This window comes from Kogia breviceps, chromosome 19 (genome assembly GCF_026419965.1).
Source record: "Kogia breviceps isolate mKogBre1 chromosome 19, mKogBre1 haplotype 1, whole genome shotgun sequence".
NCBI lineage: Eukaryota > Metazoa > Chordata > Mammalia > Artiodactyla > Physeteridae > Kogia > Kogia breviceps.
This window is the reverse complement of record NC_081328.1, coordinates 33282422-33296405: the sequence shown is the minus strand read 5'-3', so window position 1 is coordinate 33296405 and position 13984 is coordinate 33282422. Positions and strand designations below refer to the sequence as shown.

At 39.3% G+C, this 13984-nt stretch overlaps 1 protein-coding gene across 1 annotated transcript in view; it reads right to left on the bottom strand.

Annotated features, from left to right (window-relative positions):
* Nucleotides 1-696: 696 nt before the first annotated feature.
* The window catches only part of LOC131746463 (leucine-rich repeat-containing protein 37A3-like), a 61841-nt gene continuing 48553 nt past the window's right edge, over nt 697-13984 (bottom strand). Inside the window, 10 exon segments of the mRNA XM_067020462.1 lie at nt 697-741; nt 743-800; nt 910-1052; nt 1134-1188; nt 2557-2606; nt 7084-7188; nt 7395-7489; nt 7757-7910; nt 7913-8031; nt 10049-10167. Coding sequence (XP_066876563.1) covers nt 697-741; nt 743-800; nt 910-1052; nt 1134-1188; nt 2557-2606; nt 7084-7188; nt 7395-7489; nt 7757-7910; nt 7913-8031; nt 10049-10167 — 943 coding nt within the window.

Genomic DNA, 13984 nt, shown 5'->3' with positions numbered 1-13984 from the left:
CTTTCTGGCACCTCCCTGCTAGTTATCCAAGGGTTGGGATATTTTTTAAGGAAAAAAACAACCCCATGGGAATTTTGCACCAGCTTGAAATGGTGGAGAACCCCTACCAAGACAGGGTACACATTGTACATGAGTTTGAGAATTTGGGAGAAAAGTCAGGCCTTGGCTCCACAGTGGAAGAGGCCCAGTCATCCAAATCTTCTGGCAACCCCAATGGCCGTACGAGAGGAGCCAGTAGATGATCCTCTATGGGCAGGAGGTCGAGCATGTTGTAAATAACTGGTACTTGATGAACCAGGAGAGAGAGAGAGCACCAAAATAAATTGTTATTTGATTTAAAGTTCTAGGCCCCTTGAGCATGGTATGTTCTCCATCAGTCCCAGGGACTGATGATACTGGGGAAACAAGGGAGGGAAGCCCCTCTTCATCCTTCTACACACCCTCCTTTGCCCACATTTCCCCTTGTGGAAGTACTGGCTACCATGAGGGACTCTAGTTTCAGCTCTGCTTCTTCTTGCAGGCCCTTGTTATTGGTATATAAATATTCAACTATTTACATTTTAATTCCTTACCACATGGTTAGACTTGGTTATGAATTTATACATTGTAACATGAGAAAAATAAGTATTTAATAAGCAATGCTAAGAAGTCAATATTATAAACAAAATTTGCAGGTGGCCTGAGGCAGAACAGCGCTCACCCTGTGACAGTCTCGTGTGCTGTCTCACTGTCCTCACCCGCACTCTTTTTCAACCCAATATGCATCCCGAAGCTTGTCTGCTGGGGCTTTGATGACTTCCCTGGGGTAAGAAGAATAATGCCAAGGCTTTTACTTTTGAAAGGAACAACTATAACTTTCATTATGTCCTCATTTTAGAAGAGAATTTTAAATTGTCCCCTATCATTTACCCTGCATCCTTAGAGAATATCTCATCCTCATCAGCAGATTCGCTGTCGCGTAACTTTTGTGCCATGTTTTTCCTGCGTGTGGCGTTGAGAGGCCTATACATATCCCTAAGCCAAAGTGGCTGCGTTCTCCTGAAAAAGTCCTCCTAGAACACAGAAAGGGAAATATTAATTCTGCATCTCCCCTGCTTTCTCTGGCCACAGTACTTTATCCTCCTCAAATTTACCTGATTCTCATTTTCCCTTGAGCTTCTCTTATGCAGCAGAAATCGTAAAGAGCCCCTTGAAGGAAAACACACACAGTTAGTGTTACATGTCATTTTTCATCTCCCTCACAATGTGTTATCTCTGGTCTTATTAGGACTAAATGGGTACCTCAGTCCATAATCACAATGAGCAAAATCACCACAGACCAGGGATCTTGAAAATCATTCCATGCAAGCCTTCAAGAAGTTCTCTCTGTCCAAAATGGTCCCCCAGTGTCTCTGGGGAGACCTGTGCATGTGGCTTAGCATGGAGTATAGGCAGGATTTTCAGCCCCATTCACCTTTCTTGCCCCTTGGCCAAGTGCCCTCGTGCAGTGAAAACACTGCACAACGGCGCTGGGCAGAAACACGTTTCTCTCTAGAGGCGCTTCATGCCTGTCCGCTTCGGACTTGGTCACACATGCAGCATTTGCTGGGGGTGTGGGTGTGGGGAGAAGGTGCTTTTATTTTCCTGGCTGCTCTATCCTATAAGTTGAATCACACCAAGTAAACACCTGAACCCAACGAGCAAAGTCATCTGTAGCTCTCTGACTTACACACTGCAGGCTGTCACTGAGGTGTCAGTGAATTGCGAAATCTGTTTAAAGGCCATGACCAGCAGGGAAACACAAAATACTCTTTTTGAATACAAATAGAATAGAAAAAAATCACAGTGCACAATAAGTTTGTTTCAGAAGCTACTTATGTCCATCTAGTATGTGTCTACTGAATTGTGACATAAAACATAGGTCACAGCCCAAGCACAGTGTGATCAGTAGAGAAGTCCTCAGTGGAAAGGGACCATCTTCTTTTTCATAATCACTAGCAGTGTGAACATAGGGCAAGATATTTTCCCTTTCTCTTTCTGCATTTCCTTATTATAAAAGGAAGAGGCAAACTATTGTCTAAATTTTCTCCTGGTTAAAATTCTATAAGGTTTGCATAAAGGGAATAGATAATAGGGGCCTGAAATACACTAGGATGAAAAGGGAAGTTTTTTTGCCACTTTACAGAAAGGACTCATAGGTTCTACCTTTGGTCAGCTTTGAGTGAGGCCAGCCCCTAAATCCCCAACCATGTGACCCTCCCTACCCCAGAGCCTCCTACGAGGCCTCTGGCCTGACCTGATACCTAGGAACAGGCATCAGGCCAGCAGGAACTGGTACAACCAAAACCCTCTCCCCATCCACCCTCTTTCCTTAAAGGACTAGTGAAAGCAGATGAATCTGTGCCAGCCCTGCTCTAACTCAGCTTGGGCTGGGGAGCTAATTCTGCTGATAAATAAATTAGGGTAAACCATTAGGGTAATTATACATTCTTCCTGCCTTTGGTGAGGAAATTGAAATAGATGAGTTCTAAGTTCTCCTCTAGTTGTAAAATTCTGCTTTAAAAGACCAAAATGTACCTTCTGCTTCTTGATTTATCTTCCTCTTTTGCAATTCTATGAGAATAAATCTGTTTTGAAAGAAAACATGATCATGATTATCCATTACAACTATTTCCAAAAGGGAATTATTAATTCCTTTTTACTTTAAATCTTACCTACCCAGTGAGATGATAACTTTTTGAAGAAAAGGAATTCAACCCTGTTTAAGAATTCTTTGACTCTTCCACAGTACCTAACTTAGGGTCTTGCATGCAGCTGGCTATATATTTTATTGACTGTTTTAGATAACGTTCACAGATAATTCCTAATAAAATCTCATAGAAGTAGGAAAAGAAAAGAAAAGTATCTAGCAGAAAGCTAAGTATTGTTTTAAAGTCAAGAACAAGAGTAGGATGCCCATCATTACTGCTACTATTGATCATTGTGAAGGAGGTCTTAATCAGTACGATAAGGAAAACGAAGTATTGGAAAGGAAGAGACAAACATATCAGCACGTGAAATGAAGGACCTAAAAAGACCAAAACAATCAACTGAAACTTTTTTGGAAGTAACATGAGTAAGATGGCTCCATGCAAAATCAAGAGATCAACATATAAGTCTCAATAGCTTTCCCATATAACATAAATAACTGACTAAAAAACAGAAGAAACATCCCATTTACTATATCAATAAAAATGCATAAAGTCCCTCAGAATAAACTTCACCAAAAATTTGTAAGACCTATGTGATGAAAATATTAAAACTTTTCTGAAGGACATTAAGAAGAAGTACTTACATGGCATGAGATACCATCCTCCTAGAATGTTGTAAGAGGTCAATTCTCCTCAAATAAACCTACAAATTCAATGCAATCCATTTATATCCAAAATAATTTTTAAATAAAACCTGGACAGCTGACATTTGGTAGAGAATATATGTAAGAATAGTAATGAAATGTTTGAAAAAGGAGGTCAAAGAGTAGGACCTTGCCCTACTAGATATAAAATATGTTATAGAGCAACTGGAATTAAGCAGTGTGATATTGGTACTGGTACAGGACAAGATAACAGGATCACAGAATAGAGTCCTGATGAAGATAGTATATTAGACCACTGAAGAAAGCATAAAACATTCAGTGAAAGATTTGAAAACAATTAGATTTTCATGTAGGGGGAAAACGTTAGATCCCCTACCTCAACCACACTAAAAAACAAATACAACAAATTCTAGACAGATTATAAAAGTACTTGAAGAAAATATTAGAGATTATTTTCATGTCATGAGGTGACAAAGGCCTGGCTAACAAAACCCACTGCACATGAGCCACGAGGAGAGGACGGGCAGATATGGTGGCAGACTGTCAACACACCTCCTACTCTTCACAGCCCTTGCCCCCTTTTCCCCTGGACTGTTTGTCTCTTCTTGTTGACTTATAAAACTCTTGGGAGTTCCAGGGTGGTGCAGTGGTTAGGGCTTGACGCTTTCACTGCTGTGGCCTGAGGTTCAATCTCTGGTCAGAGAACTAAGATCCCCAAAGCTGCACGGCATAGTCAAACCCTGCCACCCCCAAACAAACAAACAAACAAATAAACAACTCTTTATAGTAAAGCAATACTGGCTTCATTGAATTTCAGTGTTCCGAGTCTTTCCAGTGTTTTTGTCTCTAAGGAGACAAGACAGAAGAGTGGAGGGGGGAGCACGAGCTCTGCCGTCGGGTGAGACTGGCTTCTGCTTTGGGTTTGGCCACTGGGCCTTACATTGACCTCCTTCATCTATGAAGGAGGGATAGTAATATCATCCTCACAGAACTGTGGGCATTAAATCAGACAATATATGGAAAACTCTTCATCGTACACTTGGCATGAATCAGTGCTACGCTGGGGTCACACACTAGATGGTGGAATATATCAAAGGCTCTGCTTGTGGCATCAGGCTCTGAAGGTTCTTTCCCACCATAAGATTATAAAAATATTTCTTTTATTTCCTTCTAATACCTTTATATGGTCTTTTTTCACATTTATGGAAATATGTTTAAGATGACAAATGGGGATATGCTGTGGTTTACCCCCCAAATACTTAGGCAGTTATTCTATCACCATATATTCATTTTATCCACTGATTGGAATATTAAAACATGACATTTCAAAAGTCTTAAGAACACATGGGTCTATTGCTGGACTCTGTGCTACTTCAAATAAATATTCGGTTGCATTATTCCTCACTGTGGAATTGACATAACACCTCATCTCTCTTCCATTGAACCCCATTATTATCTACTATAGGAAGAACACTGCATGGCCCCTGTCCTCAAAAAGCTTATCATATAAGTGGGGAGAGGAAATAATGGTTAGGACTCCTCGCATTCACTGCCGAGGGTACAAGTTCAATCCCTACTTGGGGAAATAATGGTTAGGACTCCTCGCATTCACTGCCGAGGGTACAAGTTCAATCCCTACTTGGGGAACCAAGATTCCACGGGCCAAACAAAACAAAACAAAACAAAACAAAACAAATGCAAGGTTAAACTACATAGAAGTTAAAAAAAATAAAAAGGGAACTTTACAGAAATTCTAGAAAAGCAAAAGGCCATATGCCACCTGGAGATGGAGAGGGTACAGTGTGGGCAACGGCCAATGACTAGCAAGCTGACCCCATGCTAGTCCCCAGCCTCCTCGTTTCAGAAATCATACTCTTCCTCACCAAGAGAGGATTCAGGTCTTCCTGTGGCGGCAGTCTCAGTCTATCAATATCACAGGATGGATCAAAAATCAGAATGCCAAATTATTACTTGACAATGAGAAATACATCTGTTCTACACAGATGGCATCCATGTCTACACACTCAGAGAATTACCTTCTGTGGAGACGGGCCTCCGTGGCATACTAAAGCACAATCACACAATCGAAGGCTACTTGGTGAGAACAGAATTAGAAAAGGAATCAGCTGAATCCAGAATTTAACGGGAAGGCCTGAGGTAGCTGGATGCATCCGTCTCCTCAACACGCACAGCCTGGCTAGTGGGCCTGACTCTTCAGTTAAGCTGCCTAAGGTGCCATCTCTACTCTCGGGCAATGTGAGGCTGGGCACTGCCCATGTTGGTCTCTCCTCACCTTTTCTACGCTTTCACCACTGACCAACCCTCCTGCAGATAGACACATTTCTCTTTAGAAGTTAGTACAGCATGTCAGGTTGTATTCAAGTCTGATAGGCCAGGAAGCCATTGGTCCTCACACATCTCTGCTCAGCTCCATGATGTGCTAACTTGGTGTCTCTCTCTAAGAGGCTGCCTTTGAAAAAACTGCTTACCACTTTTGTGAGTTCTGATGGGAGGGGACTGCTTTGCTATGGCCCCTAAGAAATGGTGACAAACCTCACTGGACTAGGATCAGGAGGGCTGGAGTAATCAGGGAAGGCTTTATGGAGAGATATCTGAACTTGAGTTGGCCTTTGAGAGATTCATAGGACTTCCACAGACAAAGCAAAATAAAGGAATTTTAGATGGGAAAAAGCACAAACAAAAGTAGGAATGGGTATGGTGTAACTAGCATATAGTGAGGAGCTGCTTTGGCTGGAATGGAGGGCTGCCATTACAAGAGAAAAGGTAAATAAAGTAGGTTGGATTGGTAGGGTAGAATCAACATTGTCAGCTCATTATAATCACTCTTTTAATGTTAGCAACTGCCTGTTGGGAAAAGTAATAAACCATTATGGAACTGAACAAAAGGTAAACAGGCTAGCTCCAGGAACAGGCTACTATAAATATGACATACTTTAGAGTAGCCTGCTGCAGGATTGTACTTTCAGTGTTTTAATGGAATCTATCTACACAATTCCTAATACACCGGAGAAGAAAGCTGCTAAGTAAACCTAAGGAATTGATGAGATCACACTTTTATCTTTTAAGCATGTCCTTTTAGCCCTCCCAGGGTGAGTGATAGCTCCATGAGTATGGAGATCCTATATCTCTCATCACTTCAGCCAACAAGTAAAGAAATCAACAGTAGAATGAGAGTGACTGGTGAGTACATCAAATCAGCATAGTGTTTTGAGTTGAAGAAATTTTACTATCATGTCAACTCTGGCCTGCTTATAAACTTAACTTGTCAAAATTGTCCAATGGCTTGTTATCATGGATCCAATTCCATAGAGATCTCCTGGGAGTGGAGTTCCATTAAAAATCCTGTGGGGACTTCCCTGGTGGACCAGTGGTTAAGAATCCGCCTGCCAGTACAGGGGACATGGGTTCAATCCCTAGTCTGGGAAGGTCCCACATGCTGCGGTGCAACTATGTCCGTGCGCCACAACTCCTGAGCCCGCGCGCCTACAGCCCGTACTCCACAACAAGAGAAGCCACTGCAATGAGAAGCCCACGCACCGCAATGAAGACCAAACTCAGCCCCCCCAAAAAAGAAAAAAAAAACAAAAAAATCCTGGGAATATACTTTTCAGTAAAAGAACAAAGTGTATCTCAGTCCTCATGACTAAAGAATCAGGAAGTAGTAGTTGGAAAGGTGGCTTTGATTCTCAGTTTGTGGGTTCTGAATCTGAATTAATTATTGTCCTTACCTCAAGGAGACAGAGAATTGTAACCAAAATCGTCGCCACTACAGTTATATATATTGCCAAGTTGAGTTTATTCTTATAGCCATATCCTGGAACTTCTTTTGTGAGCTAAAAAAATAAATAACAATTTTTTAAAAACAAGGAGATAGAAGGGATGAAAGCTATCTATTCATAAACCTATTCAAAACAATAGCTAACTATTCTTAAACTACTATAAAACCCAATCCTTTTAGGCGAGTAGCTTCCATAAGAACAAGCCAAATTTAAAGTTATGAATGTTATCATTAGCATTTTCTTCTACAACTTATTTATGCTCTGAGGTGCATTTTCTGTATGCCCCTTGGGCCCTTGAGAAACCTGTTCACTCTCAACAGCTTTTCCTCTGTACTCTTAATCTTTGCTAGGCTGTCCTTCTGTGGTTGGGTAGTTTCCAATTTCTTTTGAAAGATGTAGCATTTAAACATGGCACTTAAAAGGTTGGAACGCGTACGCGTGGCAGGTTTTTCTTCCTTTTTAACCTCATCAATTTTTTCTTGAGTTTCTGCATCTAACAAATTTTCAAGAAAATGGAGTTTCCTCAATTTATTTTTGTTAGTTGAATTCTTGCGTACAGGTTTAACAGAAGGGCTCCTTGTATTGTTTTTCAAAAGGCCCAGTGGCATATCTCCATCTCCTGTATTTGAAAAAAGAAGTTGAATGAATGGTAATAATGTTGATTCCACATCTCCTAGATTTCCCTCTGAGATAGAAGGCAGTATGTTATTTAGTGAACTAATGATATTACTGTTTTAATTAAACTCCAGCTGCTCATTAATGAAGACTGACAACTTACAACACTTTTATCTGAGGATGCCCTCTCTGACTCAATAGTCAGCTTGGTGCTCTTGTTCTTCCGGGCTTGTAACACCTTCATCAACGATCCTCCGGCATTCCTTATAGATGTTTCTTCATCTGTCAGAAAAGAAGGGACTGTTTTTGATCATTGAAGACTGACGGGACAGCGTTTTGTCAGTCCACAGCCAAATAAATTAGGAATCAGTCAACGTTTGAGTGCCACTTAGGAGAAAAAGAAACCCACACTTAAGCCTATGACTGGCAACAACAAAATGTGAAAAAGATCTCTCTGGAAAAAGTGACTATCTACTCAGAAACTTCTGTAGCATGAAATATAGTAACTATATTCAGGATTACTCCACTGGTTCCCAGGGGCCATTGCTCAAGAAAAGCCAAGGCTGGAAGACAAATATTCCCCTACTCAGCTGGACTCTCTGCAGATCTACTGTGACTCCTCACATTCATATACCCCATCCTGTCCTGTCTCAGAGGCAGAGGAGTGTGAGGCTTCCTGTCTCTACCTCTTCAGTGTGCTTATGTTCTTGCTGCTATCACAGATGACCACGACAACCACCGCCGCTAACAGATCGTCATCGGGACATGTCCTTCTCCACCCACCCACCAAGTCCCTTGCTCAGTCCCTGCTTCCATATATCCCAGCCCCCATAACAGATGGCTCTATACAGAATAAAACACTATGTCCACCCCGGCTCTTTGCTAAAATTTGGGCACGGATCTCGGGTATAAGTTAAGAGATTTGCAGGATTGTATGCCAATGTGGAATGTTCAGCAAATCAATGGAATAATACTTGAAATCCTAAAATGCAGAAGGGAAAAAAGTAACTTCTGTCAGATGGCTACTTTGCTTTCATTTCATTTTACTTCTAATATTTCCAGTTTTACTTGGGGAACGATCCAAACTTCTGATTGTGTGAAGGTAATGTGTACCATTGTGTTGCTGGGCTTCTCTTCCAAAAGGATTAAAAGTATTTTTGGTGAGGGTCAAAGGAGGAGGGAAGGGTCATGAGAAAGGAGGAGCATGGGCTTGCAGAGAGCCTCAAACTGGGGACAGGAGATCGGGGCACTAGGGTCATAGCACTTAACACCTCTGATCTTGTTTTTCCTCACCTGTAAAAGGAGATTAAAAATGCCTTTTCTGCCCACTTCTGGGGGAGAAGGGAGGAATATAATTAGTAAAAAAGTTGTTTGGGAGGAGTCCCTGGTAGTCTAATGGTTAGGACCCAGCAGTTTCCTTGCTATGACCCGGGTTCAATCCCTGGTTGGGGAACTGAGATCCCAAAAGTTGTGTGTCACGGAAAAAAAAAAAATTGTGTTGAAAAATCAGCAATATTTTCTTTATATAAGTAGCAAAGTGTTATTATTTATGATGTGCTCTATATCACTGAAAGAGACCTGTATTCAAGCTCCCTGAGCATGAAAGCACATTTTGGAAGTCATCAAGTTACTGCCAATAAATCTAATATATAGAAAAATAGTTGAAAGCTCCTGCATGTTTTGTGGATAGAAAAGCTTGAGATTCAGAGCAAGTTCAGAGCTGGAGAGTCTAAGAATAAACTAGCTCTCCCATCCATTAGAAGGGCTAGGTAGCAGCGTCTGGGTATGGAACCAGAAACTTGCAGGCTCCAAATAGGACATATATCAGCATCACTTGTACTCTTCATAAAATTGCAGAAACAAACAAAATAAACAAAAATATATTACACCTGTCATATAAGACAAAGGGTACTTGAGACCTAATGTATATAAAATCAGTTTACAAACTGTGATGCACTATATGAATAAGTTCTCATTTTCAGAGAGCACAGCATAGGACATGAGGTCCTTAATTTTAATTCCCTTGCCCCTTCCATTCCTTTCTCTTGTTCCTTTATGTATTCTGATCAGTTACATTATTAAGGTAACAATGTAGCTGAGTTATTATTAGCTTAATAATGTAACCAAAATTCTGATTTTTAGCAAGGGGGTAGTTCTTAGAAACTTAGGGAGCTGGAACTCTGAATGAATTAATTAAAATAATGCAATTACATCATTAATTTAAAAATCTATCATCATTGATTAAAAATTAAAATTAAAAAATTAAATTAAAATTTATTATCCCATAAGGGAGACTCACCACAATGTGTCGTATGTATCAGGCATTCACTGTCACAACGCAGCTTGACTGTCTTCCAGAAAACCTCAATAGTATTTTTAAATTGGCAGAGGCAGCAGAACATATGGTTAGGTAAAATCCTATAAATGGAAACACAGGAAATTAAATTCATGGTAAAAGAGTTACTTGAGTAGGTAGAAGAGGTAGGCCAAGGCCACCACAGAGCAGTGCAAAAAGGAGTTCTTGGGGCATATGGACTGGAATATTGGATAGGGGCCGGTTGGCCAATTGCTGCTCTTGACTGTTGTAAATAAATATACAGGAGGAGAGAGGTGCCCAACAGAAGGACTGGGATGGCAGTAGGTATGGTATGCCTAGAAAAAAGGGAATAGGGATTAGAATTGGGTGACATTGCTCTGTAGTTTAATTCAGAAGTATCTCCTTCCAACCCAAATGCCTCACTTTGTGTTGAGAGTACACAGGAAGAAGGAAGCCTTCTAAGAAGAGTCTGAATAAGACCGCACCTTCTCGAGTCCCTTTCTGAGTTCCTATTTGTTAGTAGTAATATATCAGAAATTATTCTAGTAACAAAAAAGCATCGTGTGGTTAAACAATAACAGAGATGGCGTTGGCCAAATCTGGACAAAAGGAACATTCCAAAGAATAACATTATCATTATAATAACGTATAACATAGTTATTTTTTAAAAAAGAACATGAGTTCATAATGATACTCAAAATGAAAAGTAACGGAGCTCTTTTTTATAGAATAATGTCAGCTAATAAATGCAAAAGGAATGATAGAATTAAGAAAGTGTCATTTTGCAACTATCAACATAGTAATCAATTCAGACAAGGATTATCATTGATGCACCTTTGGGTGAAGAGTTGTTTGAAAGTAGGATCTTCACTGATCCCAAATTATAACTCCACATATTATTTGTCAATTACCAAGGGGAAAAATAACTTTACAATGGAGAGATATGGAAGATACCACCTTAATCAAGTGATCAAACTTAGCACTGGGCCACATGAAGTGATGAAGTATGAAGAATACATTACCTATATAGTATTCTTCCCCCAAATGTTTACTTTGAATCTAATGAGGAAACAGACAAATCCAGAGTGCGGGGCAATTTATAAGACAAATGGCTTAGACTCTTCAAAAATACCAATGTCATAAAAGACTAAAAAAAAATAGTAGGAAAATATTTTAGATTAAAGGAAACAAAGACATGACGTGCAAGCGTAATCATTAATTGGAACCTGTATCAAAACAAACAGCTTAAAGAATGTTATTGGCTTCTGGCCAAGATAAAGTAACAAGGACCAATTTAACCTCCAACGTGAAACAATGAAAAAGTCAGACAGAACATATGAAACAACAGTTTTCAAGAAAATGGACCTCGGGCGATAAAGTTCAGTGATCCCCAGGAGATGGGAAATCAATGAATTGATCCCTATAATTGCCCTAACTTACTTCTCTGAGAGAGGTTCCAGGTCATGGTACAGGGAAGAGAAGTCCAGGTGGACTCCCTGACTGAGGAAACAGAGATGAGAGTCTGGGAAAACCAAGGTAACTGGAGTTCACAAAGCAGAGTATCAGAGAGAAAAGAAGTGCACAGGCAAAGAACTCTGGAGATATGCAGAGGGATCTCTTGAGAATTCAACAGAGTGTTGGTCAGTACATTTGTGTGAGGAGTTATTTGATGCCAGGAAGATAACCACATGAAAGGATTAATAGTAAGAATAACTGGATATCACACAGGGTTGTAGGAATAGTACCTGTTCCTACAAGTCAGACTGGAAAACCTCATGATACTCAGAAAGGACTTGTCTCAGTAGTTGCAAATAATGAGCTCCAGATGAAATAAAGGCTACTTGGACTCCTACCCAACAAATCTTAAAAGCTAGACCTAAAAGAATAAAATTGCTTTCAGTAACATAATTTCACCCAAAACAAAGCCCAAGCATTTTACAGGAATATAAATATATGTAGCACACAATAAACGAAAACTCACAATATCTGGGATCATATGCAAAATTGCCAAGGATGCAAAGAAGTAGGAAAATATGACCCATACTGAGGAGAAAAGGCAATCAATCAACACTAACCCATAATCTATACATATGTTAGAATTGGCAGAAAAGAACATTTTAAAAGTTATTATACATGAAGAAAAGTTATTATAACTGTATTTTATATGTTAAAAAACACAGACTAAACACTGAGAATGTTAAGTACAGGCACGGAAAATGTAAAACAGACACAAATGGAGCTCTAGAGATTAAAAACAATGTCTAAATGAACAAGACATTGAACGAGGTTAATGGCAGACTAGACACTGCAGAAGAAAGGGTCAGTGAACATTAAGGCATAGTAATAGAAACTATCCAAAATGAAACAAAAAGAGTAACAAAACAAAACAACAACAAAAATGAATAGAGCATCAGTGAGTTGTGCAACAACTTTAAGTGGCCTAATACATGTGTACTTAGAGTCCATGAAGGAGAGGAGAAATACAAAAATTTGATGAAATAATAGCCAAAATTTTTCCTAATTGGTAAATACTATAAGCCCAGAAATTCAAGAAGATCAATGAAATTTAAGCATAAGAAACATGGACAAAACTACACCAAGGCACAAAAAATAAACATATTGCTCAAAACCAGCAATAAAGAGAAAAAGTTAAAAGCAGCCAGAGGAAAAAACTACACACTACCTACAGAGGAACAAAGATAACAATGACAACAGAATTCTTGTTGGAAACAATGTAAACGAGAACTCAGTGGAATAATATCTTTAAAGTAATGATTTGAATTGTATCAAGCTAGAATTCTATACCCAGATCTGTCAGCACAAAAGCAAAATAAAGACTATCTCAGGTATACAAAAGCTGAAAGAATTCATTACTAGTAGCCTTTTACTATAAGAAATGTTAAAAGAAGTATTATTAAGCAGAAGGAAAATGACACCAAATTGAAATATGGATCTATGTAAAAGATTAAGAATATTGGAATTGGGACTTCCCTGGTGGTTCAGTGGTTAAGAATCTGCCTGCCAATGCAGGGGACACGGGTTCGATCCCTGGTACGGGAAGATCCCACATGCCACGGAGCAATTAAACCCGTACGCCACAACTACTGAGCCTGCACTCTAGAACCTGTGGGCCACAACTACTGAAGCCCACGCACCTAGAGCCTGTGCTCTGCAACAAGAGAAGCCATCCAATGAGAAGCCCATGCACCACAATGAAGAGTAGCCCCTGCTCACCCCAACTAGAGAAAGCCCATGTGAAGCAACAAAGACCCAATGTAGCAAAAAAATAAATTAAAAAAATACTTAAAAAATTTGTTGAAGGATTTTAGTCATTCAATATATGTCTCTGACCACAATGGAATTAAATGAGAAATTAACAAATCCAAAAAATCTCCAAATATTTGGAAACTAAACAACACACTTTGGAGTAACTTTGTGGTCAAAGGAGAAATCAAAGGAGAAATCAGAAACTATTTTGAACTCTCTGAAACAGAAAACATAAAATGTCAACATGTGGGATAATGCTAACGCTGTACTCAGCTTCCTCAACTTCCACCTTAAACTGGAAAAATGAGAGCAAATTAATCACAGAGTAAGAGAAGAAAGAACACAATAAAGATCAAAGTAGAAATAAATAAAATGGAAAACAGAAAAATACTATAGATATTAAAAGGATACTAAGAGAATATTATAGAATACTTTATACCAATAAAGTCAAGATGAAATGGATACATTCCTTGAAAGACATGCACTGCTAAAGTTTATTCAAGAATAAAGATATTAAAGACATTGGATGTTCAGTTTAAAACCTTCCAACAAAGAAAGCTGCAAGTCCAGGTGGCTTAACTGATAAATTCTACTAAACATTTAAGGAATAAAATAATGCCAATTCTACACAAACTCTACCAGAAAGTTGAA